The sequence below is a fragment of the Drosophila serrata genome, unplaced genomic scaffold (genome assembly GCF_035046125.1).
Source record: "Drosophila serrata isolate PLE 108 unplaced genomic scaffold, ASM3504612v1 contig_382, whole genome shotgun sequence".
NCBI classification, from domain to species: Eukaryota; Metazoa; Arthropoda; class Insecta; order Diptera; family Drosophilidae; genus Drosophila; species Drosophila serrata.
The window spans coordinates 4,742,385-4,769,466 of NW_028257280.1; the positions used below are offsets into that span (position 1 = coordinate 4,742,385).

Consider the following 27,082-nt stretch of genomic DNA (forward strand, 5'->3'; position numbering starts at 1 on the left):
CCAGCAATATGATAAGCAGCATTTGCCTGACGCTGATTGATGGCTCAAATGCGCGGGCGGTGGTCCAAAAGTGATTTTTTGGCTGAAACCCCACCCAGCTACGCCCACTTTTTATATGCCCCTGAAAAAAAAAACGCTTTGATTGATGTGCAAACAAAATTATTTCGCTGCATACTTCCAGGCGAGCGCATTAAAGCAGTCGCTCAAGTTTAGTGTGACTGTGTTTGCATTTCGCATTGCCTGCTTTTTGGGGCTGGATGGTTTCTTTTGGGGTGGGGGTGGTTGGCGGCTATAAAGGACCTTCATCTAATGCTGGCCGCCATTAAAATCATCTTACCTTTCTCACTTTTTGGGGCGCTCCTTTGTTGGGGCATGGGTCGCATTAAAAATTCGAATATATTTCGGTTAAACGAGGCAGGTAACATTGAGTAAGCAACTAAGGCAGTTAATGTTTTAGCAGCGAAGTTGAGATACACTCCCATTTTGACTTTTTGGAAGATTAAATTTGTGAAAGTGTATAAAATATTTCAAATAAATTTAATTAATATGACAAGGCGAATTATTGAATAAAATTGAGTACCTAAAATTAAAACAAACAACAAAGAAATCCATATATCCTTGATTATTACCCTATTATTATTTTTTCATACTCCTAAACAGCAGCAAAAACCACAACTTTTTATTTCCAGCACAATTTCAATAATAACTTCCAAAAAATAACTTACCACACACTTATTCACATATTATACGATCTCTAATCTGGCAATATATCTGTGATTTCATCTCAAAATCATGCCTCATTCAACATCTTAAATGTCCATTATAATGTGAGTGCTTCTGCTAGAGTATTAAAAAACGAAACGAAATTTCAATTTACTTTCAAGTAGACGACCCACAACATACAAAAAAAAAAAAACAAAACAAAAAAAGAATGAAACTTGGCTGCGGCTTTCGCATTACATTTAACTTTTCTCGCCTTATATTTTATTCAAATGGCTCCACATTATTATTTTTCTTCTTTGTTTTGTTCGCCACTCCGCAGGATAACTTGAGCTGCTTGAGTGCCTGACATTTTCACATTTTGCTGCCGTTAAAAACCAAATTGCAGAGGAAAACAACAGCCAGAATGCGGCCATTACTCGGCCCCATCTATTTTTTTTTTTTTTTTTTTTTTTGCTCTCCTACAATTTCATTTTCTGAGCAGGCTGGCACACTTTTCAAGTCCAAGTGGGATTTTCCAAGGGGTCACTAGCAGTGCTGCCGAAAAATGTCGAGCAAAACTATAAGAATAGAAATATTAGAATATAAACGGGAAGGAGAGTCGTTACCATACGAGTCGACAATTTGTTTGAAATTTTAAGAAAATTATATCTTGAGTTGACTTGAAATACAAAATACATCAACTGTTTTATTATTTAGTTATTTCTATACATAGTTTAAAATATGTTCTATTTTTCTTCATCTCTAACTGAAAAATTCTTAAGCTAGCAGCTTTCCTCGAAGATTTTCCACTGCCATTAGGCGGCTCTCATGTGCCGCCCAATTTGAATAATATTTTCATTCAGACACGAGCTCAGGTGCTAAGCCCCGGTCTAATGAGAAGAGATCCATCCCGAACAATCGGATCAGCCAAGTTTTTAAGTGAATTTAAACCGAGACCGCAAGGCAGAAGTTTCCGACTGCTCCATTAATTGAGTTACGGCAAGAGGGCAAAAGGCAACAGAATTTCATTACGCATACGCCCCGTTGCATGACCGGCAATAAACAGAGAGGCCAGAGTTCGGGCAAAAGTTTGCTGCTGCTGCAAACGTCATTAGTTTTAATAATATTTAAACAGCCAACGCACAAAGGAAAGTGGTGTCCTTGCCCAGGACATGAATGGGCGGCGTCAGGCAGTCACAACATTTGTTTGTCCTGCCCGCTTTGAAAATTAATGAGGAGTGACATACACATTTACTGCTTCAGTGCATTCCTCTCCTGCCTCTAATTTGCCACGTGAATACCCCCTGTCCCATCCTACAAATCCAAAAATCATTTCACTCCCACCATTAAACGTCAATCAAAATTTTGGTAAATTAAATTGCTCTCCTAATCTCTGCTTCATCACAAAGCGATTACCGAGAACGCAAATATAAATTGAAATTAAATAATATAATTCTGTTCATCAAATTAATACCTACTTGTTCACTTGAAATTGAAAGCGAGGTACTTTTCTTGGAAATTGGACAAGGTAAAGACAAAAGCAAAGCAAAGATTAATAAGATTTATAAAATTCTTAGTTTTTATATTTCTTATTAAAGTTACAGAAACTTACGAAACTTTAATTAATTATTAATAAGGAAGAACGCCAATCTGCTTCCTTTCTCAATACGAATTAGGTTATTCTACCCTCGCAAGGGTATAATTTTAATCAGAAACTTGAACCACAGTGAAGGAATCATTTGCGACCCTATAAATCATATATATTCTTGATCAGCATCAAAAGCTGAATTGATCTAGCCATCTCCAGGAGAAAACAAAAATTTTTATTTTTTCAAATATTTTATTAGGGTTTAAAATTGTCGATAAAAAGTGGTAAAAATTAAAAAAAAAATTTATTTTAAATAAAGTATGCAGATTTATCAATCTAATAAAAACTAACATAAGCCTGTTTTCCGAATTAAAATTTATCTTATTTTGGCTTAGTTATGACTTTTTTTAAATTTTGGTTTGTCGAACAAATTGCCATATTAAAGTATCTATAAATATTGATTAAAGAATGCGAATATTTTAAGCCTACAAAGTGCAAAGGTATGTATACTTCTTCTTTTCTTATTTAGTTTCCTTTCTTGGTTTTCAATTAATTAAATACCGAGTTCTCAAACGAGTAAAACCCCTACTTTTGACTTACAAAAAATAAAATTGTAGATTTGCATTTAAAAAAATAATAAATTATTAAATATTCTATGTGTCATCACTATTATTTATCTCTCCAGCTTTGTCTAAAAATATAGCAACTTTATGTATAATACATTTTCCCCAAATGTCTTGCATAATTCATTAAAAATCCAATCAGCTTCAAATCTTACCCATTGAACAACTTAATTGATATATTAATAATGCAAGCTCATTAACTGATTATTCATTTCCCCCCCCCCCCCCCTTGAACTTTTCGAGTTCCTTGGGTCCTCAAGCAGTTTTCGATACTTTCTTGGCACTTTTTGTGGCGCAATAATTCCAGCAAATCGGCTGCCCAATCGGTGGTCGCGAAATCGACAAAAAATAATTTACATAATTAGTGAGAAAGCGTCTGGAGACTGGCACCAACATGAAGAAGGAAAAAGAAAAAAATCTGAAAATAAATACTGTACATAAATTATGCGAATAAATAAACAAGAGGGTTTTCGTTAAATGTGTTAATTTGCAACTTTCTAAATTAATGCAAACACATATAAATACATTTCTGTTTGTATTTCGCCATTTTCTTTTTCCCGCCATTTTTTCTTTTCTTCTTCTCTTCTAATATTCCTCGAATTTGGTTGTTTTTTTTTCTTCTTTTTGCATTGCTTTTATTTCCATTCCTGTTTGCGCTTCAATTAACAACAACTTGTTACAGACGCAAATTGAACTTAAGCTTCCAAAATTTAAATAAATAAAATAAATGCTGTGCTAAATAAAAAATTCAAAGGCGAAAGCAAACAGAAAATAACGCGTAAATGGTTGAGTGTGATTTTCATTTTATCTCAAATTGTTTTGCTCTGCGCTAAAACTGAAGTGAAATACTCGTTTTTTGGTAGGCGGGTGTTAATTTTGTTGGAATTTATTTTGGTTTTACAACGGTTACAGGTGCTTTTAAAGCACCAACTGCTGACACGCACAGATACCGAAACTAGAGAGTGTGGGAAACAGCCATAGGCCACGCCCTTTTCGGTAGAATTTCTGTTAGCCAGTGGCAATTTAATATGGCAGATTTTTCGCCAATTTTATTTTAAACAAAAATCTGGAATATTGATATTAATTCTGTAGATTGTAAACTGATACAAATTGGATTTGCTTACCTTTTTTTACCTTACTCTCAAGGCCAATTTCTTTATTTTCCTTTATATTGATTTTTAATGATTGAAAAATATTTCATATTTATTTGCCAAAATATATTTTATAAATTTAATTGTGTTTTCCAACTGTTTGACATGTGATGGGGTTTGTTTTTTAGATTTGCCTTATCTATATATTTTACTTAGAACTCTATTTCATATTCATATCCTTCTTAAATATTTTTTTACACACTTGCGTATACTGTCCTTTGCTTATTTAAATATTATTTGCTTACTAATTCAAATTGTCAATAAAACTACTAGTTCATATTGCTTCCAATTAGCTATGATATCAGCCCCAACCTTTGGGATATTTTTGCACAAAGCAAAAAAAGAAAAACAACAACATATGAAACAATTTCCATTTTGATTATATTGGCATTGGCATTTCTTTTTCGATTCGCATTCGAATCGCATGTTCAAGGGAGAAAAATGCAGCCATAAACGAAAATCGCAGCGATTAGCTTAAATTGCTGGGAATCTTCAAAGAGACCCTCGAGCCAAGCACACAGACATTGCACAGACAATAAACCAATAAACGAAAGCCATCTGAGTGACCCATAAAGAGGGGAGGAATTCGGAGGTGAGCAGGGGTGCCTACACAAAGGGGAAAAAAACATCAAGGTATATTAAAGCCAGTTAAATAAATTCCCTAAAAAATCTTACAATATATTATCTAACTTTCATAAAGTGATTATATGCTAGAAGATAACTAAAAGAATTTAGATTGATTTTCAAAAATAAATAAACAAAACCCATTTGAAAAAATTTTAACAAGGGTAAACTTGGCTTGGGAATTTAAATATGTCGTAGTTTTAAACCAAAATAACTTTAATTTTGTATATATATTTGATATACAAACACTATTGATTCCAGTTTTCAATGGCTTTAAGGAACTATTTTAGTCTGTACTCTTCCAACATCATTATCAACTCCAAATAGGAAATATTTGTTTAAATTATTTTTCTGCGACTCCCTTCTACTTTTATGTTATATATTGTTTAAAATATTTTTCTGCAACCCCCTATCCAAAGTTTATTAGTATTATTTCTCTCTGTGCAGAGCAACAAATGTGCAAATTAAGTAGCTTAGGGATTGACATAAGTGTAAGTGCCCCACAGATGATGCTGCGATGGATTCTGATGCTGTTGCTGATGCTGATGCTGATGCTGCTCCTGCAGTGGCTGCTGCAGCTCCTGCTGCTGCTCACTCAAGGCGGGGGCCAGGGAGGCAGTTACTCCTCCACTGGCATTGGCATATGGCTGCTGTGGGGCAAAGGGCGAGCCCTGGGAGCCCTGATTACCAATGGAGGAGGAGGTGGTGGATGTGGGATAGCCCAAGTGCTCATAGTAGGCGGCACACTCCACCACCGGCTGCGAACTGACACTGGAGCAGGCCGAGGAGAGCGAAGCGGAGGAGTTCAAAGGCGGTGAATGGTGATGCGTCATGGGCAGCATTTGATCCATGAGATACTGGTCAATTTCCTTGGGATCGATGTCGGCGGCTGAAGCGGCGGAGGAGGAGACGTTGGCACTGGCGGGCTTGTAATTTAAGGCTCCACTGGCCTGTGACGCCTGCTGAGACTGTTGCTGCTGCTGCTGGTGGTGATGCTGCTGCTGCTCCGTGCCAAATCCTCCCCCAGTTGCAGTGTAGGAATAGCCTGGGTAACTCACCCTTCCGCCCGCGTAGCCGCCATATCCATTGATATTCTCCAGGAAGTCCATTTCCTGACCTGCCGCCGATGCTGTAGCCTGTGCCTGGTAATTGACCTCACCCAGAGCTATGTACTCCCTGCCGGCCTCCATAAGGACCCCATAGTCGTGGCCAGAGCCATTCGCCACCGGCTCACTCAGTTGCCGCAGCAAGAGGCTTGGGTTATTGCCTCCTGAAGCTACTGCAGCTGGAGCAACTGTGGAGCGGCCAAGGTTCGCCGAGGAGGAGCCTCCACTGTATGGCGTGGCCGGGGGCGTCAGCGAGGAGAGGGAACTGCCCGTAGAGCAAGGTGAATCCAATCCGGTTTCACTGCCCAGACTGAGACCCTGCTCCATCAGACTGGCCGCACAGGCACTGTTCAGGGACTTCATGAAGGCCTCATTACTGAAGACATCGGAGCTGCTGCTGCTGCTGCCGGTCAGCACCAAATTTGCACTTGAATTGGAACTAGAGTTGGCCGTTGTACAAAGGCCCAATCCTGATGCACTTCCCGATTTTCCAGCTCGCCTCTGGCCATTGCTGGCCATGGTGGAAGTGCTGCTCCTTGGCTTGGAGCTGGAATTGGAACTGGATGATGGTAAATCAGCTCCAGAAGGAACTCCACCTTCCCCTTGGCTTTGTGGTTGCATGACGCGAGCCTTCTTGCGACGCGGCTGGTATTTGTAGTCGGGATGCTCCTGCTTGTGGGTCATCCGAAGTTTCTCCGCGAATTCCATGAAAGGTTTCTTATCGCTATCCTTAAGATTTCTATAAGAAAAAATATAAAATTGTATGTCAGAAGCAGAAAGTAATATGTTTAAGGTTTTAAAGGGTGTTAAGAGGAATACTTAAGAAATTCTTTCTTTATGAAGAGATAAAGGTAAAAATTGTTGTTGTTTCTTGGTATTCTAAATAAACTTTGTTAACCCCTTTTTTATGTTGTAAATTTTCTTTGGTATTTTACTTTGCTTTGATTCCATGTTCATTCCAATTAATTCTTCTTAAGTCTTTTTTTTTTTGTACTCTCTGTGACACTCAATTAAACAAGCTTTATTTATGGCTTAACAAATTGGTCCAGCATCTCGCATTCCCAATTAGTTGAGGCGGATGCTTTGCTTTCTTATCAGTGGAAGAATGCTTATCTCTGGCCCCCAAAGCACTGAACTGTGAAATTTTAATTTCAAACCGGACAATATTTTATTACAAACAATGTAGGAAAACGACGTCGCTGTGGCGCAGATCGCGTTTGGCCTGACAGTTTTGGATTAATCTGATGCATCTGTGACAGATAGATTTCTAGGGAGAGAAGCAAGTGATTCACGCGATCGGAAATATAAAATATTCTAAATATAATTCATTTCTTGAATTAGTGTGCAGGAATTCCGCAATCATTTTACTATATGAGAGAGTTGAAATTCGATTTTATATTGACTTAGGTCAGATTCTTTGTTTCTTCTCTTTAATATGTTAATTCTATAAATATTTTAACATATACTGGTATTTTTTATACCTACATTTAATTGCTACAAATCCAAAATCAAATATTTGATTTAGAACAAATAGAGTTACACTAACTATATAAATATTTCCCCTTTATAATATTTATCTGACTTTATTTATTGTTGCTTTAGCTGGGATAGTCTTTGAGTACCTGATATCATTTGGTTGCCACTGAGAACTGTCTCCTAATGCAATTCCCTGTCTTGGTCAAAAGCCCTTAAATAAACTTGGAGGGAATGGGTGTCCCCCACTCACTGACTGCGTCTCCTGGTGTCTTCTTTGTCTGGCCAAGAAGTGGAGCTTATAAAAGACACTTTCCAAGTGGTCCATGCCCCAACGTTTATGCTGCCTGGGACGTGCTTCTCCCATTTCTTCATTTTTGTACTTATACTGGAGGCGAAATAGGGTCTAGGGGTATATTGTACTTGAGAGAGTGTATGTAACAGGCAATAGGAGAAGTAATTGGTGATTTGAAGACAATGAAAGGTAAATTATAGATAGCCTTTTATTTTAATAGATTTTCATGTAATATTTCTTTGGCACTCCCATATATATTGTATTATTTCTGTACTTGTATTCTTTGAGCCAAGTTAAATTTTACCACACTATTAAAGACAATCTAAGGGTATCGCTTTAGTTCCCTCTAAATCCTAATTTTTCCTTGCCTCTTTCCTCATTTTGAGTGGTATATATATATATATACATAGTTTACTTACTTCCAGAGTTTGCCCAGCGATTTGCTGAGCTCCGAGTTCTGTAGATGCGGATACTGCTTGGACATGACCCGACGGGCTGCCTGGGCCCAAACCATGAAGGCGTTCATCGGACGCTTGATGTGCTCCTTCTTGCGATCCGTGGGCGCCCTGCAAAATGCAATGGAAAAAGAATCGGAAAAGTGAAAAATCAGTGGGGGCTTCTTAGTGACTTGTTGACCCGGGTAAATAAGTTTTCATTAATTGCAAAAGGACGTCCACGAAAAACGCACCCAACAACGAATAATGTCAAACTGAAAATTGCAATTAAAACTTTTCTGTGCCGCCTTGGGCAGGACCAGGACTGGCAGGAAATAGTGGTAAATAAGAGCGAAAAGATGGATTCAAGGCCGGCCAGAGACCAACAAAGTTTAAGAGTGCAGTCAAAAATATATTTTATATACATTTGTATTTTTTCATTCCTAAGATTGAAAGAAAATGAGCAACGGGGGCGGCGGCAAAAGTGAAGTGCAAACAAAAGCAATCAGGGAAAGCGTGCAAAATGCTAGAGAAGTGAGCTCTCTGCGTTTGCCGTAGAACTTGTGCTGAAAATCTATTTCAAATTTTTTGCAATTGGAATCCTTTAAGTGGTTGCCAAAACTCTTGACTCTGCATAAAGTATGCACCGAGTATTCCTCTTTGTGAGTCCATCAATTTGTCTTTTGCCGGGCCTTGCAAATAATTCAATTGACAAGATGTTCCCAGTTCGTGCAAATAAAACTGACGAGGCGTATGATAACTTCTCTAGTCCACATTGAGGCATTTTGGGTATATATACATACATGTGTATCAAATCTTACATAGAATATTGAATATTTGGGCACAGGGAGAAATATTTAGTTAGCTGGGAGAATATTTGGAAATAATAAAAGAATTAATTACCTGGACACCTTGAAATGTAAGTATTATAATTTAGTATTTTATAAAAAAAAGCTTTCTTACAAATTTCCTATATATTTTCCATCAGTTCCCTTTTATATAAACTCCCAGTTTTAAAAATGGAATAATTTGTAAGCCTATTTAAACGTATCAAGCTTATTTTGAAATATTACTAATTTTGATTTAAATACTTTTCTGACAGTGTGAAATTCACCTCTCTAACTCACACATACGAGCTCCCTTTACATTGTTTTTATCTATATATTCATTTTTATTTAGGATGTCGAGCAGTGAGGAATACAATAAAGCCAGAGATTCAATCAAAGAGATAGGCGTGCCAGGAGGCGGAATTGGGCTGGCATTGTGGCACAATGCTGAGATTTTCCTCTGACTGCCCATCTTTTTCGGTTTTCCTTGTATATTGAATTATTTATCCTAAGTAAACATGATCAGGGCCAGAGATTTGTTAGGTAAATCTTTCAATTGAGTTGGGCGAACCTGTGCGTGGGAGTGCTAATGCCTTTCTGTGGGTGGGTCTATTCGATATGCCTGGCTGCATTCTAGGCCGCAAAAGGTACAAAGTATATAGTAGAAGCTGTTTTCAATCAAAGCAAATCAATATACAGGTGTTCTCTGGTGTTTTTCCTGACTCTCTGTGCTCAAATTGTCCTCAATCGATGAGCAAATAAAATGTAAAAAATAAAGTGGAAACAATTAACTAAACAAGAAAGGAAGTTAACTTCGCCACGCCGAAGTTTATATACCCTTCCAGATAGGACTTCTAAGACTAGGAATCCCTACAATATAAATTATGTATATTTATGATTAAAAACAATGAAGTAACACCTGTTTTCATTTCATTCACCTAAACATATTATATTTGCAGTTCACAGATTTGCATTTTTCCTCTACATCAAACGATCGTTTGTATGGCACAGTCGTCCGATTTTCATGAAATTTTACACAAAATTTAAGACTAATATAAAATGGCTATACCTCAAACTTGTTGAAAATCTGTTGAAAACTGAAAATGTTATAATTTTTTTTGTAAAAATTTTCCGGTCATTCCAATGCCAGCTATATGATATAGTCGTCCGTTCCGACATATATACGAGTGAGAGTATATAGAAGGCTAACTACTTCCATTCAGATAGCTTCAAAACTGAAAGACTAGTTTGGGTAGAAACGGACAGATGGACAGACGGACAGACGGATAGACGGACAGAAGGACAGAAGGACAGACGGACAGACGGACAGACGGACAGACGGACAGACGGACATGGCTAGATCGACTCGGCTAATGATCCTGATCAAGAATATATATACTTTATATAGTCGCAGGTGCCTCCTTCACTGCGTTGCAAACTTCAGACTGAAATTATAATATCCTGCAAGGGTATAAAAAAAAGAAAAGGAAACAAACAAGGAAAAAAAATCCTAAATAGGCTTATATTAGCAAGCTTAAAATCCTTATTTTTTGAGCGGGTTTTTGTGTGAAGAATTACTTTTGCAAAAATTATATACAAGCATTGCTTGAAATATGTTAACTTTCTGTTATTTAAAAGCATACCAATTCTTAAAAATTTGCTTTACAAATATAGATCAACTTATTTTAATATATATTTTATATTGAGCAGTTTCGATCATCACCATTGTTGTGTTCTTTGTTTATTAAGTTGTGCTGAATAAACTATTTTCGAGAGTTAAATATACTTTACTATAAACAAATAAATGACACCATATCCCGGCTCTTAAAGAGAGCTTGGAAGACTTTTCGAGATCAATAATAAGCTAGTCAACACGGCCAAGGGTATGGTAATTAAACAATAATTTAATATAAACCATATTTTCATGTATCTTGAATTTTTGGGCCTTGTTTTGGTTTCAATTACCTTAATTAAGAAAACTATAATTTTTATGATTGCCACATCCACTTTATCAAAGTCAATCAACTACCAAGCACTAGATTAGTAATTTATATAAAAAACAAACAAAAAGAAGAAGAAAACTAAACTTCCTCTAGCTAGGGCCTTGCTTAAGTATAAGACTTGAGAATCGCAGAGGAGAGCGCTCTATGTACCAAATAGTTAAACAAAGCCTATATTTCAGTCGAAAGCTTGAAACTTAGTGAAGGAGTCATTTCCGATCCTATTATTCATATATATTCTTGATCAGCATCAAAAGCCGACTCGATCTAGCCATGGTTGCCACATCCACTTGATCAAAGTCTATCAGCCACCAAGCACTTAATTAGTAATTTATATAAAAGAAGAAGAAGAAAACTAAACTTCCTCTAGCTAGAGCCTTGCTTAAGTGTAAGACTTGAGAATCGCAGAGGAGAGCGCTCTATGTAGCAAATAATTAAGCAAAGCCTATCTTTCAGTCGAAAGCTTGAAACTTAGTGAAGGAGTCATTTCCGATCCTATTATTCATATATATTCTTAATCAGCATCATCAGCCGAATCGATCTAGCCAGGTCCGGCATAAATTTAATTTTTTCAATATATAATATATTTGGCACCTAAATGATACAGTCGTCCGATTTTCATGAAATTTTACACAAAATTTAAGACTAATATAAAATGGCTACACCTCAAACTTGATGATGATCTGTTTAAAACTGAAATAGTTGTAATTTTTAATTTTATTAATTTCTCGATCGTTCCTTTCGTTCGTTTTACACAGAATTGTAGAGTATAATAATATGGCTATATCTCAAATTTGATAAAAATCTGTTGTAAACTGAAAATGTTATAATTTTTTTTGTAAAAAATCATCCGATCATTCCTATGACAGCTATATGATATAGTCGTCCGATCTGGCCCGTTCCGACATATATATGAGTGAGAGTATATAGAAGGCTAACTACAAAGTTTCATTAAGATAGTTTTAAAACTGAGAGACTAGTTTGCGTAGAAACGGTCAGACGGACAGAAGGACAGAAGGACAGAAGGACAGAAGGACAGACGGACAGACGGACAGACGGACATGGCTAGATCGACTCGGCTGTTGATCCTGATCAAGAATATATATACTTTATATGGTCGGAGGTGCCTCCTTCACTGCGTTGCAAACTTCTGACTGAAATTATAATATCCTCCAAGGGTATAAAAAGCATATGCAATCTTAGCTGGATTTTATTTGATTGCTTTGATGGGTTTTTTTAATGTCATTCTAAATATATTTTTTTTATATTTTAAATCTTCAATTATATATATTTAATAGTTTTAGCGCAGTTATCCATGCAAAATTAAGTTTTATCGTTGTCATCTATTCGCAAAACGCCATTAAAAGTTTTACTAATAGCTACATTTATACAAATTGCAAAGGTATTACAATTTTAGTCATCATATATATTGCTGATCACCATCAACAGATGAGTCGATCTAGAAAAATACATTTATGAATTTATAAAGGGTTACACCATTAAAATTTTTAAAATTAAGTTTGTTTTTTAAGTTTAAGATTTGTCAAAAAACAAAAAATTAAAACGATAAATATAATATTTTAAGCTTAGTTATAATCGATTTACTATTCGATCGTATAATACAATCGCAATCGCAGGCTATATAAACCCATTTATCAGCTTATAAAATGTTTTCACATTTGAGTACCTAGTATAATTTATTTAAATTATGATAATTACGCTGCATTTTAAACCACATTATTCCCTTTATATTTATTCTTCGTTCTGCTTTTGATAGATCAACACGTATTAGTTCTCACTTTAATACTGATCAATAAAATGAGAAACAGAACCTTTACTTTTGCCCAGTTCATTGTTATTTTATATTTAGTGAGCGAGGTGAGTTTAATGATATTAATATATACTTTGCCAATCTAAGTCTTTGCAGATATCCTCTAAGTTTGAGTTTACGAACCTCAAATGCTCTACTTTCGATGAGCAATTCAGTGACTTTGAATATTGCTATATAAAATCTGTCAATCGGAGCTACAAGTACATTTCAGTAAAATGTAAATTGTACCAGATTCCCGTTACCAAAGTAAAAGTAAGATCAAACTTATAATTTTATGTTTGCCTTTAATAATTTTGAAATATTTTAGATAAATCTTATATTATTTAAACGTTTCAATGGCTACAGACCCTTTATGTACAATATCACAGCAGATGCCTGCAGATTCCTCAGAGGTTTGAATTTGAATCCTGCTTTAAAATATTTTTATCGCTTTGTTGAACTCTATTCGAACATGAATCATACGTGTCCTTTTGATGTAGGTTTTCTTTGTATTTTTTTTATAGATTGTATATATGTTTATAACTAATTTCTCACGCATTCTTAGCATGATGTTCAATTTGAAAAGATTCCGGCAGATTTTGTAAATTACTATGTGACGAGAGTGCTGCCATTTCCTCATGGCGATTATATGTTGGAAGTTAGCTGGATTGCCTATGACATCAAACGAGCAACAACTCAATTCTATGGAACAATTTCTTAAATTCTATATATCAAATATAAAATATTTAAAAGCTTTGCAATGTTCATTCATTCAACTAATGTTTATAAAGCTATTAAATTATCATTAAAATAAGTGTTGTTTATCAAGCGGAAAAACGTTCTCAATTATTTGAATATAATTGAGAACTTTTTTTCCGCATGTTAAACTTTGAATAAATTTGTAATATTATATAGATCAATCTTAATTGCTAAATAAAGCTAAAATTTTATTTTTTATCTTTTTTTTTATATGAATTTTGTGACCTCTTTAGCCGACTGTCACAAAAAATTCTTGGTTTTCCAGCTTTCCCTAAGCTAGGTAAACAAAATCCTCTCAATTACAGCTAAAATTGTTTTTAGAGCTTTTGTTTTATTTCTTGTTATCCGCCTTTTGCCTGGACTTAATTATAAGTTCGGTCGAGCTTATTAAGCGATTAAAAACGCAACCGGAGGCCAAATGGACATCGGCTCGGGAGATTCTCGGCGGCTGTTATCTGGCCTTTGGTATCGTCGGCGTTCTGACCCCTCAAGCCCCCCCCCCCTGCTACTCCTCCACTCAGCATCCTATATGTAAGTATATATAAATATATATATGTATATAGAAATCCCCGCCTTCGAATCACAAGTATCTGCGAGGGTATATGCAACTCTCACGCTTGACAGCACGCTAATCAGAATCAAGTGATGTTCGTTTGCAGCATTCAGTTGTGAGATGTGAGAGGTGCAGCACCCTGCACCCTGTACTACACAGGGAGAAAATATAGGTTTCTTAATAATAATGTGTTTAGATTCAGAAGGGATATATTAGTGATGTATAGGAAGAGATTTAAAAAGTTTATAAGCTCTAAGTTGATTTCTTTTGGTATTTAGTTTTCAAACTGAAGATTAATGAACTGAATTTTTGTAATTTCTTGTAAATAAATAAAAGAATATTCTTTAATAAATTTACTTTTTATAGTAATATAATATAATAATAATATTTTTTAAGTATTTTTTAGTACAACAAGACAGGAAACTAACTTGGGAAAAAGTTGCACTTTGCAATTGATATATAGGATCGTATAAAAAATGTATCATTATTTATTAATTTATTCTTTTAATAGATACTTAAAAAAATGTGCAGTAAAATATTAAACATAACTAAACCAAAAATGCATTAATTTTTATTTGGTAAGCTTTTCTGTACAAGTTTTTATTGGGTTTACAAATCTGCATATTCAGTTTTTAAAATTAAAAATTTTATTTTTTTGTCATTTATTGACGTTGATTTAACGATGTAACCTCTTAAAAAAGTTCAAAAAATTTTAAAAATTTATTTGTCTGACGAAGATGCCTTAATCGACTCGTCTGTTAATGCTGATAAAGAATATATATGATTTATAGGATCGGAAATGATTCCTTCACATCGTTACAAGTTTCTGACTGAAACTATAATACCCTTGCAAGGGTATAGAAAATTCAAACAGAAAATACATAAAACTCTGGGTAAGTATATCTATCTTCGTAATAATAAATGTAAATCCATAATGTTACAATAAATCCAAATCTTTTTGACCAGTGCACTCACCCCAAAAAACCCCTCAGATACATACAACAGATCCCCCTCGGGACACTTGGCAACTCAAGCACGTCTTCATTATTTGCTGCTGTTGTTGCACTCGGAGATGCGCAAATCTCATTAAGTGATATCTTCAAGTGGCCGTTAGCTCATGAGCAAATATGAGAAATGAGCGGCGACTGTGGAGAATTTTGAATTTGTGGCTTTCCATTTTCGCATATGCCAGGCGAAACAAGATGCACACTTTGGCCGGGCTTTTGTTGTGCATCTTTTTATCGGCAATGGGCCATTTGCCGCTTTTGTTATTAAATTGGATTCGAGATGGACCGAAGGGGGGGGCCAGAAGGTGGGGGTGGAAGGGGAATCCCAAATATTTACAGCTTTAACACGATGCTGTAAACAACGCTCGAAAATTTCCATTTCCATATCCATGCCCATTTTCATTTCCAATTTGTAAGCGCATGTCAAGTTGAGGACAAATGCGGCTAATTAGCAGCGCTGAGACGTCTCAGCGATTTTCACAAGTTCACAAATATGAAATGTATCTAACAGATACACCGCGTGTAAACAAATTGCAGCCGCCGTACGTATATATTTTTCATGGCTCTTTTTCGTTTTTTAACATATATATTTTATGTTGTTTACTTAGGCAGTGCCCACATTTTCCCACGCACTCGCAGCCGTTTTTACGACACTTTTGTCAAACAAATTCAAACAAAGTTGCTGCCTTGCTGAAATGCATCCAACGGATGCAGTTGCTCGTTTTATGTTTGCTCTCAGCGGTCGGCCGGCCTTTCTTCTATTGTGTTTCTTATTTGTTGTACTTTTTATTTTTTATTTTGTGCCCTTGTAGTTCGTCCGAAAAGGTGGTCAAACATTGGGGCACACTGATAAGGTGATAAGGTGGCAGTTTTCCGAGAGCCATGCCCATCGTTTAACCACCGAGGCGAAGGTGCTGCTACCGTGAGAGTTGCATCTGAGTTTGCTCAGCTTTTGTGGCAGTTGTTTACCAAAAGCACTGGGGAAAAGGTCTACAAATTGGTAACAAATGGGATTAGATTTTAAGATACTTTCAGGCATAGAAATATACCAATGAGAGGGGTTTAAGAAAGATAGATATTATATAAATTTAAATACAATAATCTCAAATAAATTTAAAACCTTTCCAAAGTATCTCAAACTTTTTGCTCAGTGCCATAGCGGAACTTTGTGTGGTTCCGGTAACAAGATAAACATCTCGATATTGCCCACTCAAGATAGGTCAGGGATCAATGGGTATGGAACAACTTAGACGGGATCTAATGGGGAAACTTATCGGAGTGCCAGTAAAGTATCCGCACATGGCGACCTCTTGAGACTCAAAGCAGACCGTTTCCCTTTCGATTTAAGCCGACTTTTGGCCCCATTCTGGGCCAAGTAGACGTCGACGCCACTGCCACTTCATCCGGATACCATTCTCTGTTATCATTTCATTTGGCGAACTGCTCCTCCTCCATGTTCTCCACTCTCGTTTTCATTTTCATTTTCTTGTTTTTTTCAATTTCCAAGTCAATTTATTTTTACAGCGGCTGTGCCGCACTTGAGCCAAGTGACAGAGACCCGAAAAGGACACGTAGTGTTTCCAGCGCCAGTGACCAGTTAGGAAAAGCACCAGGAATAGGCGTGAATCGAGAGGCGGACAGCGGAGGCTGGAAAATGGGGGCGTGGCATGCCGAGCACGCAATGAAGAGCGACAGTTTAAGTGGCGTGAAGCAAGAGCCCTGCAGAATAATGCTTCTCTATCTCCCTATACTTTTTTTATTGTGGGTTGCAACTACAATCAATGCTGTAGATTGTCAGTTGTGGAATATGTCCCTGACATTTGATGATTGTCATGTGGTGGCCCTGGTATCAGGCTCCAGGAAAAAGAACACTCCACAACCCTAGACTGGTTATATATTAGGTTTTGGGAAACTTAAAATAATTTGTATTATTATTATTAGAATCATGTTTTATTATGTTTGACAAATTAAAGGAATCTAGCTGAAATAAAATTGTAGGGAAAAAGACACTCTACCACCCAAAATAGGTTGTTTTTTAGTATATAAAATATATAGAATAAAATATATTTCTACTATTAAAATAGATAAAATCACTCAAAACAAGTATGCAATTAGCAACTTGGCAGATTTCGAATTATTATTTATACTTCTGAACCATTTAAAACCTTTTCACCTTTTTAAATCCATTCTAAACTGGTTTGGATATTCTCAAATGACTCATTTGCAATCACTACCATTATAAAAGTTGTCTGAATATTTATACAACAAGCTTCCGTGATTCACCCGAAATGCAAAGCAAGTCAATATTGAATAACATTTATTACTTCCTTTGGAGAAAAGTATTTGCTTGCATTCTGGTGTAAAAGTTTTGTTCAAAAAAACAGCGCATTTTGGAAAATCTAAAAAAAAAACCACGCTCTGCCACACCTATTTTCCCGCTGGCGCTTTTCCGAACCAACCCATCGAGCATTTCTGAACGGGATTTCCGTTGGTCGCCGCTTTACCAAGAATAATCGCGTGGGTGTTCCTGCCCATGGAAATTGTGGCCACAGGACACCAAGCACAGATACACACACTCATACACACACACACATTGGGATGCGGAAGGAAAATGGAATGTGGAAACGAAGCTGCTGGGCTGAGCTATTGAACCCTTTTTGAAAAGCATATCGAACGGATTTGTGCTGAAATGTACTTGGGGTAAAAGCTTATGGCCGGATCAAATGTGCCTTCAATTTTATGCGCAAATGTTGTTTAATATCTTGGCAAAATACTTCAAGCTCAGCTGAAAGTGAAAGGTTACTAAAAGTTGAAATGACCTGGAAAAATTTAACCTATTAAATGTTAATATGAAAGAAATGTTAAGTTAAAGAAATAAAGCCTAGGAAAAATTAAAGAAAAATCTCACCCATTTACTCTTTAACCTTTTCTTAAATATAACCCTATTTTGAATTTAAAACTTATTCACATTTATATATTATACCTTCAACTAATACCTTCCATACCCTGTAAAAATTCAAAAACCTCTTCCAGTGGCAAACGTACAAATGCAGAAATATCAAAAAGTGACAGGCTTTTGAGCTCATCAAATCGATGTTCCACTTCATTTCCGCTTCCATTGGGAAAAGAAGCCCTTACCCTTCGTGGGATTAAATTGAAGAAGAATCCTTTAAGCCTCACTTGCTTTGGCTCACAACGTTCCGCCGAATTGGCTTAGCCACCTTTATTTGGCTGGCAACTTTTTCGGCCATTGTCGCACCATTTTTAGCCTGTTCATAAATATGCCTATCGATGAGGACTACAAAATAGGTGACAAAATGGTGATGAGCAAGGATGATTCCAATTTGGAATAGTAGAAAATATTAAATACATCAATATAGCAAAAGTTTCAATACTTTTAGTTAAATACTTTCTACTGCTTATGGGTTATAATGATGAGTTTTTATTGAAGAAAAAATTATATTTTGCTACATTAAAATCTTTGTTGTTGGTAATAAAATTAGTATCTAGTATTAGTATCTAATATATCAGCTTTCTCCTCGATGCACATCTCTAAGCTCTTAAACTGAGGGGAAAAATGCTTTTGTAAATTCTATGCTGCAGCTCAGCGTAAAGTATGCAAAGTGAGAGTCTAGGCTGAAAACTTTTTGGCCAGCATTTGTGGTTATGGCCACCGCAGCGACACCCCAATGGAAGCAGATACAACAACAACAAAAAGAAACAGCAACATCAGCAACATTGGCGGCAACAACAAAATCAATATTTGCCTTGTAAGCCGCACGTGTATCTGTACTTGCTGTTGCCGCTGCACAAACTTTTACAGTCCAACAGGAGCTGAGGTTGCCGCTCTTGGCGGCAGGAGGCAGTTGGGTGGCAACAAGGGGGAATGGGGGAGGGGTGGTGAAGAGAGGGTGTTACCAACATGAGGTGGAGCAACAGCTAGCAACATGTTTGCCGGCCTTGCCGCCTTCAGCAGCAGACAAAAGGGCAGGACCAATGGTGGAATAAAAGCAGCAATATCAAAGATTTTAAAAACCATATCAATTTTATAAATAAAATAAGGCAATTTTAATGGTTTTTGGAGGAAGAAAAAGCCTTATTTTATAATTATTTTATATTACCATTGTATAAAATAAAAGTACTAATATTAATATTTAATGTTTTCCAAGACTATTTTAATGATTCAGTTATATAATCATGAAACTCCCTTAAAACTTTAGGATTCTCCTGAAACTCTATTGTCGATTTGCCCCACTGTTCCCCCTGGTTGATGGGCTTATGCGGTCTGGCCTCCGAGTGGAGGAGGTTCCTCCACACACTGGGAAACGGGGAAGTGTTTGGTTAGGCTGGCCGAGATGACTTGTTGGGGCCATGTAAATTGACTCGTCGCAGTTCCAAAAGAAGAACTAGTTTCGGGATGGATGATATCAGAGTTGGGAACCCGAAACCCCAGAAAGGAGAGGGGCAGAACGAAGCTCCCCCACCTGGTCGATGGGGTGTGTTGATAACAAACACGGCGGGACACACCGGACACAAGAGATAAGCAACGGAATATTTATAGCGTTAAAGTCCTACCACCCGAAGTTGTGGCTCCTTCGACTCTCCATATCTAATCAAGTCGAGTAAATAGAACATAAGAAGCCGAAGCTTTTCCTGGGAAGGGTTCCAACAACGTGCAGCACATGGTATCTGAATTATTTAATAACAAACCCCGCAGCACCAACACCCAAAGCTATATGTACCTCAGACAGCTCAAGTGGGTTCCCAGCATTTTTTAAGGGTTTCTACGTAAGTATTTCAAGGCATAGAATGATTCACGCGAAATTCATTTAAGCAGATCAAACAGTAATATAATTTTTTTGCGGTCTCTCCTCTGCGAAAAAAATGGATAATAAAAAATTAGCATGAGAAAACCACAAAATGTAGGCTGTGGCGACACTTGCTGTGAGCTCTCTTTTTTTTCAGTTTAAAATGGAATACAAAAATTGAATATAAATAAGGTTTTTTTTAAAAATTTTTTTCCTTGTTTTAAATATGTTAAAATAATGATCTTTAAACATAGCAGACTTGCATCATTTATGCAGCTTAAGTTCGCCTTAAAGAAATTTCAAAAAGTCGTTTGCATTATCATTTTATTTTTTAAGGATAAACATTCTTTTAATTTAGTAACTGTAATTATTTAATAAAACATCTGGCAACTGAAGCACCTCCCTTTAAACTTTCTCCACCTTTAAAAAATATATACATCCCATCCCATAAAAAAACACTGAAACGGAAACGGAAACGGAAACAATTTGGCATCGATTGCTGCTGTCAATCAGCGCAAAGAGTGAAGCAATTAAATATCTCTCTCCCGCACCAATTTATAACATTTTTTCACCATTTGCTAGATTTAATTTGAAATGTGACAACGGTTGGAAAGGTGAGAGCGGGTCAAGAGAGGTGGTGATGGAAAACGTTGTGCATTTAAGCGATTTTAAGTGCAAATAAAGAAGGCTCATAAAGCGCAAAGTAAACAATTTCTAGTGCGGCAGTATGGGGTATAGCAACATAAAGGGGGGATCTACATATGTATTTAAAGGGGGGCAATGGTGGCACCCAACCGTGGATAGATAAAGGAAAGGAAATGGCGCCCATATCCTTGTGCAAACACACACGTGCTCTTGACAGCGCTTTCTGCGCATTTTGCAATGAGCAGCGAACAGCAGAAAGGGTATTTTTTTGTTTTTGCCTTTGGAGGGGAGGAACTTTGCCCAAGGATGTTTGTCCCTGGACAGCTGAGAGACAAACCCCATCCATCCGCCCACGCACTGAGGGGAATTCAAACATCATCAAAAAGTAAAAAATAAAAACATAAAAAACACATGTTGTCCCCTAAAATATCTTATAAATACATTTGAAAGAATTTCCGGAATTTTTGTCTTTAAATATTATGTATTATTATTATTTTTAAGAAATAAATGCAGCTAATAAAAATATATATATATTTATTTTAGATTTCAAAGAAGGCTCTTAGTCTAAAATTATATTGATCAAGTCAATATTAAACTTTAATAAAATAGATTTCTAAGAGCTTAAATTGATCTGAAAAAATTTGGTTTTAATATGGAATTTTCGGGCAACATTAAACAATTAAATTATTATTTATTATAATTTATCAGAAATGTTAAATTATGATCCTTCATAATAGTCGCTTCATAGTTACAAACTTTGAATTAAAATAAAACTTTATCAATATATACTTAATATCCTCTGTAAAAAATCTTCACTTAAAACTTATTTACGCGCTCAAAATATATTTGAAATATTATGGTTGTTAAGTACAAATATTCTTCGTTAATATTCCAATATTATTTTTGATTATATATTATTTTTTGTTCAGTGTTATCCCACTGATAAGCGAAATCAGCAAAACAGAACAAAAGCGCGACGAATAGGCGACGCAGAGACAACTTTCAGACTGAGATAAGGACCGGGATTCCATCTCGAAGACCAAAGACCGGAGGTGGAAGTCCCGACATTTGCTAATTGCCGGTCAAATATAGAAGAGCGGCGATACCAAGGATCCAAGGAGAATCTGAGGGATCAGAGGGATCAGGCCGTCTTTCTCACGACTCCAGACCGAGCGAATGGAGCCCCCAATGCGACTGTCAAGTGTCAACGCGGCTCCCGCAGTTCGCTTGGTTGAAGATCGACCCTCTCCGACCACAGGTCTCCTCCAACTCCCCCACCTTGTTAGCAGTTAGCATCTTTACGCTAAAAACATATTTATTCGCTTTTTATGCCTGAATTGATTTGTCGTCGTCGTCTTCATTTCGAGCATTTTGTTCCTCTGCGCCACACATTTATTGAGGCCTGTATATTTTGTTGTATATCTTTGTATCTTTGTATCTTTGCATCTGGCGTCTTGTTATTGCCATTTCCTATTATTCCCTGCCTTTGGCCAATTTGTTGCTCCCAACGCACAAAGCCACACAGCCAGTGGTTTGTGTGCTGTCTAATATGTGTGAATGTGTAAATTCATTTATATTTACATATGCCGACAGATTCCCAATCGTTTCGTTCGTACCACGACCATCAGTCCCCCTTTCTCTACTTTTTCTACACTCTTTTTTCCCCATTGCGGTTCGCCGAGTTTGTTTATCCAGTTAAATAAAAGAAGAAAAGCTACGTATATTGTATGCATATATATATGCCTGGAAATTGTGTTAATCAGCAAACTCATCGAAGACGGAGACGAGCAGGTTTAGTCATTCATAAGGTTCTACTCTGGGTTATGGTTCCATTGAGGTCTCAATTTTGGGCTACTGGGAATACCAAATATCCTTGGCAAAACGTTTAATTATGTAGATTAAGTTGCCAGGATATTTGTATTTATGATTTTGCAAATTAAAGAAATGACTTATTACAAAGATTTGCATATGGTTTCTTTAGTGAATAATAGAAAGTTACAAATAAACATAACTAATATTAAAAGTACAAGAAATAGGTATATTTTCATATTTATTAATCCTTCTTGTCAAACTCACTTGGCTGAAGCCTGAACTAGATTCCAGTCGTAACCCTCAAGGACCTTCATCACTGCACTGGTAATGCGTTCATCTTCCTTTCGGCCACCCTGACCCTGGGCCTTCTTCTGTTCGGCTTTTAGGGCATAGTTGGCCAACACTAGGGTCTCCACTGGCTTGGCTCGATCCTTGGAACAATTTGTATTCGAACTTCCGCTCATTTTGGCCACTACACTACACGCAAATCTTTGTCTGAATTATGATAGTTCGAGCACTTCACCAGGGGCAGCACGGCTGCCTAAGTCAGAGATCTTCGAGTATTAAGTCGAGCTTATTGGGAACACTATGGATAAGGTCGAGACGCGACGTGGTTGATGGACGAACTGCGACTGATCTTGGGGGATCGTTACTGCCTCGGGCCGAGCAGCTGTGGACTTGCCCCCAAAGACGAGCTCGGCATTCGTCGGTTCGACCGGGACGGATCGTGGCGATAAGCTAAAGACGGTGGTTGGCTGGCTCGTTAGTCGGGTTTCTATATAGAGATATATAGTATATCGTGTGGAATGGGAACTAAGGAGCTTGGGGCGGGGGAGGAGAGCTGACGATACGCCGCGGGGGCGAACATAAAAATCGCGGTACGCGTGTAAACATTAACATGTTCATGTGAAATTAGGTGGCCCCAGAGCGGAATCGAATATCGGACGACAGTCGCCGACAAACAAGTATGGAAGATAATGTCAAGATAATCGACTAATTGATACCCATTGTTGGGGTAAATAAATAATAAATTTCTTCATTCTTCCCTTATTAAATAATCTTAATTTAAATGAATACTTTTTGGCAAATAAAATATGTTGTCCTCATTATTTTGTTATCATTTTTTAAATTAATTATTTTATTATAAACACAGTTTTTAGTAACTGAATGTCATTATTTTTCTTATCAATAATACACAGTTTCAGCAATATTTTCCTTTATTTATAAAATGAAATTATATACCCCAAGACAAATAAAAATCCAGGGTATCAAAAAGAGAGCTCTATGAGAGATGGACATAAATCGAAATGGAAACAGAAACAGAAATTAGTAACACTTTACAGCCACATGTGGATTTATGACACCTTCCCCCCACCCGACTTTGCTTCTGGCTGACTCTCTCTCGGGATCGTTAGAGACCTGCCACCACTTGTTGCAGCTGTATTTGGTAAAGGATACTCAACGATCCTCAATGAGACTGCTAATGAGAAGTCGATAAGATCATTAAGGATTTAAGGTTTACAAGCAGTGAATGGGTAGTGACAGTGCAGGCTTTGGGGATGTAAAAATGAGCGATTGGTTCCCAAGGGTGACAACAGAAAACTGGGGATTTGTTTACCTTATAATATTTTATTATGTAAATATCTACAGAAAGAGTTTACTTTCCTATATAGAATCTTTAAAGATCCTTAAACCTCTTTTAATTTAATCTACTTTAATCTTAGCATATTAATAAATTATTTATTTGAAAGTTGTACAAACTATTTTATATAACTTTGCGTATATAGCAATATATAAAAGGTGATGATTGGTGCTAAAAGAGACAAAATAATTTTGATTCTGGGAGATATTATGATAATATGTGTTTAAATTAAAACAAGTTTATTATACCCTTGCTTGGATATTAAAATTTCAGTTAAAAGTTTGAATTGCAATGAAGGAGTCATTTCCAACGCCATAAACCATATACATATATTATTGATCAGAATAAACAGCTGAATCGATCTAGACATGTCCGGTAGAAAAATATATTTTGGAATTTTTTTTTGACAAAAAAATTTTAATTAAAATAATTTATAAACCCAATATGCAGGATTGTTAACCTTAACGAAAATTAGAGCAGAAACGCTTTGCGAATTAAAATTAATGAATTTTTGTCTTTGTTATGATATTTCAAAGGTTAAATTTACCCAAAAAAATTAACATTATGCATTCAAATTTATTTAAGTGAATATATTCCTACTATAGATTCATAGTATATTTTCTTTTCTTTAAATTCATCAACAACATGACACTTCGAGATCAATATACTTTCATCTTTATAACCAAGAGAAATGTAATTTATACACATATTTAATGATGGAATGTTTAACAAAATCAGCTAGAAGATCAGGTGATCTTGTATGATCTTTCCATAACCACTTTGCACTAGTTTCTTACCCATCGGAACCCAAAACGATACAAAATCGTAAAATCTAGAAGAAAATCCCGAATAAAAAAAGAATTAAATGAAACCAGAAGAAGTAGGCATCGGCGAAGAGCTATTCATTTCACGATCGTAAAATATAGAAGGAGCGTATTTAGTTTTGGTTACGCTTTTGTTTTCCAGCTGGTTTCAACTGGAAGTTATGGTAAGGAAACCAAATCTGTATCTGCATCCATCGCATAACTTTTACCAAGCGAATACTTCTTTTTTTCTCTTCATTTAATATCGGTCGCGGGGGGATTTTTACAACTTTATAAATTTTACAACTCAATTAACTTTTTTTTCAAACGCCGCCGCTCTGGCAACGAAGATCGAACAAATCAAAGTAACAAAAAATTAAACAATAAAACAGAAAAATGCATAAACGGAATCATAAATACCTAGTCCATTTCAGATATTTTTATGCGAATGGTGGAGATGAGGACCGACTCAAAACTGACGTCAAAGCAGCGCCCGTTTTTTGGAAGTGTCATAAAAGGCATCAAAATGAAAATTATATGATACTCCATAAAAAAAGGAAAATACTGAACTCCACGGCCAGTGTCGCTGCCGTTCAGTGCTGTCAATAATATTTATTTTTAGGGAAACATATCGAAAACAAAAAAATATATAAAATTATGGAAATATTCAAGGAATATTCAATTTAAGGGAAATAATAATAGAGAATGAATGCAATTGCTCTTCTTTAATACACCGTTAAGTTTATTATTGATAAACATTTTAGCTTTGACTTTTCTTTTTCTTAATAAATATATAATTAAATTAGTATTATATAAAATTAAATCAAGGCTCAACATTAATAAAATATGAAAAATCCTTTAATCTATTTTATTATAGCAAAAAATATTAATAAATTAAGTAAAATATAGTAATTATAAATAGGACAAAAAACAAAATATATACAAAATTAAAATTAACAACAGAATAGAGATCTAGAACAGTGTGACCATCCACTTCCGGTTAGAAAGGTTGTTTCCATCTCAAAAAGAACTTTTCAATCTGGCAGCACTGTTGCCGTCTGTCCCTCTGGACCTTAGTTCGCTGAACTGCAGCAACTGGAAAATTGATTCGAGTCTAGGAAATTTAATGGTCCAGCATCTAACAATTCCCCCGCTACCCTGAACATTTTGTTTTTTTTTACCCCCAACCGGCGAACTTCAAAGCGTGGCAACTTGTTGATAAACAAAATGTTCAGAGCGCAAAAAAAAGTGCTAAAAATATTTTGAATTAATTAAAAATATATATACGCTATGCCAGAGGCAAATTAATATTTTCCCTCGACATTTTTTTATGCTGGTTTCATAATCAAACTGGAGCACAGAAAGGTCGAAATGCATCTGAAAGATACGGCCAAAGGGAAAGGAGCCGGGGCTGCGGATGCGACGACCGCTTGACATTTTGCGACTTGGCATGAAATCGCATTATTTGATCTAAGCCGCCGACAAGCTATAGCTTGAATATATATACATATGTACATTTATATGTATGTGTATATACATTTGTATGATGAAAAGTCGGCGCTAAACGAAACCAAATGGCGCATTCGTAGGCAGCCGCCGTTAGAAGAAGCTAAAATTGAGCGGGGGGCGGGGTGGCTAATGAGGGGGCGTGGCAGGCGGAAGATGGGAAAGATGAGGAAGGAAGCGAAGCCTCTCCAGCCGTGCGACATGTGCTGCGGAAATATTTTGTAAACAATAAAAGCCACGACGATGGGCACTCAGGAAATACAATTATGTATGCACAAAAAAAAATACAAGAATAGCATTGAGAAAAAAACTTGGTTTTTAAATAATAAAATTAAATAAGCTCAGATATTAATATTAATATTAATATTTATTTAACTTTTTTTATTTTAATTTGTTTTCTTTTATTTCTGAGGTATATCATTTATTTTTAAAATGAAACTGATTTATTTTGTATTTTACATTAATAAAATCTAAAACAAGTTATAATATCTTAAAAACTATATACTACGATTTAATTAATATCGCTTTCCGTAATATTTTATCCTAAAAATCATACGTAGATAAGAGGTTTAGGCTGCTTAATTAATAAGATCCCTATTTTTGTTACAGTGCCCATTGCCTTATTGTCATCTCGCTCTGACTGAGATCATGATCATACACGCGCCCGAACACCCACACACACACACACTCTCTCTCTCACGTTGGCATGGAGCTTTTTTTATTGCTTCTCACCTCTATTACTGCACTTTGCTCTTTTCCCGTTTTAAATCGTGTTCGCTGACCATCGGCCATCGCTTTCCATTCGCCAGCGATCATCACCTGCGCTTGTGTGTGTGCAAGAGAGCGTAAATGTGTGTGTGTGTGTGAGAGAGCGGTCATGCCAGTTTTTGTTTTTGTGTTTTTTTATCGTCAAT

General features: G+C 36.2%; 1 protein-coding gene across 2 annotated transcripts; it reads right to left on the reverse strand.

Annotated features, from left to right (window-relative positions):
• Positions 1–4,088: 4,088 nt before the first annotated feature.
• On the reverse strand, positions 4,089–22,851 carry Sox100B (SRY-box transcription factor 100B). Of its 2 annotated transcripts, none has more exons than XM_020956120.2 (3): positions 22,482–22,851; positions 7,982–8,128; positions 4,089–6,533 (listed from the first exon to the last, which is right to left on the reverse strand). In XM_020956120.2, exons 1-3 carry the CDS (start codon positions 22,679–22,681, stop codon positions 5,162–5,164), a joined length of 1,719 nt encoding a protein of 572 aa, XP_020811779.2. In that variant the 5' UTR covers positions 22,682–22,851; the 3' UTR covers positions 4,089–5,161. The 2 variants fall into 2 exon arrangements, with proteins under 2 accessions (XP_020811779.2, XP_086696710.1); XM_086840584.1 differs by lacking the exon at positions 22,482–22,851 and adding an exon at positions 10,789–10,987.
• Positions 22,852–27,082: the final 4,231 nt, after the last annotated feature.

What these genes read in the sequence shown, in the direction of transcription:
- Sox100B (XM_020956120.2), bottom strand. Translation starts at nt 22,681, where the DNA reads ATGAGCGGAAGTTCGAATACAAATTGTTCCAAGGATCGAGCCAAGCCA. An exon ending in CTAGTTCAGGCTTCAGCCAA is followed by an intron (nt 8,129 to 22,481) that starts GTGAGTTTGACA and finishes TGCATTTTGCAG; the next exon opens with GGCGCCCACGGATCGCAAGA. An exon ending in TCGCTGGGCAAACTCTGGAA is followed by an intron (nt 6,534 to 7,981) that starts GTAAGTAAACTA and finishes TTTTTCTTATAG; the next exon opens with AAATCTTAAGGATAGCGATA.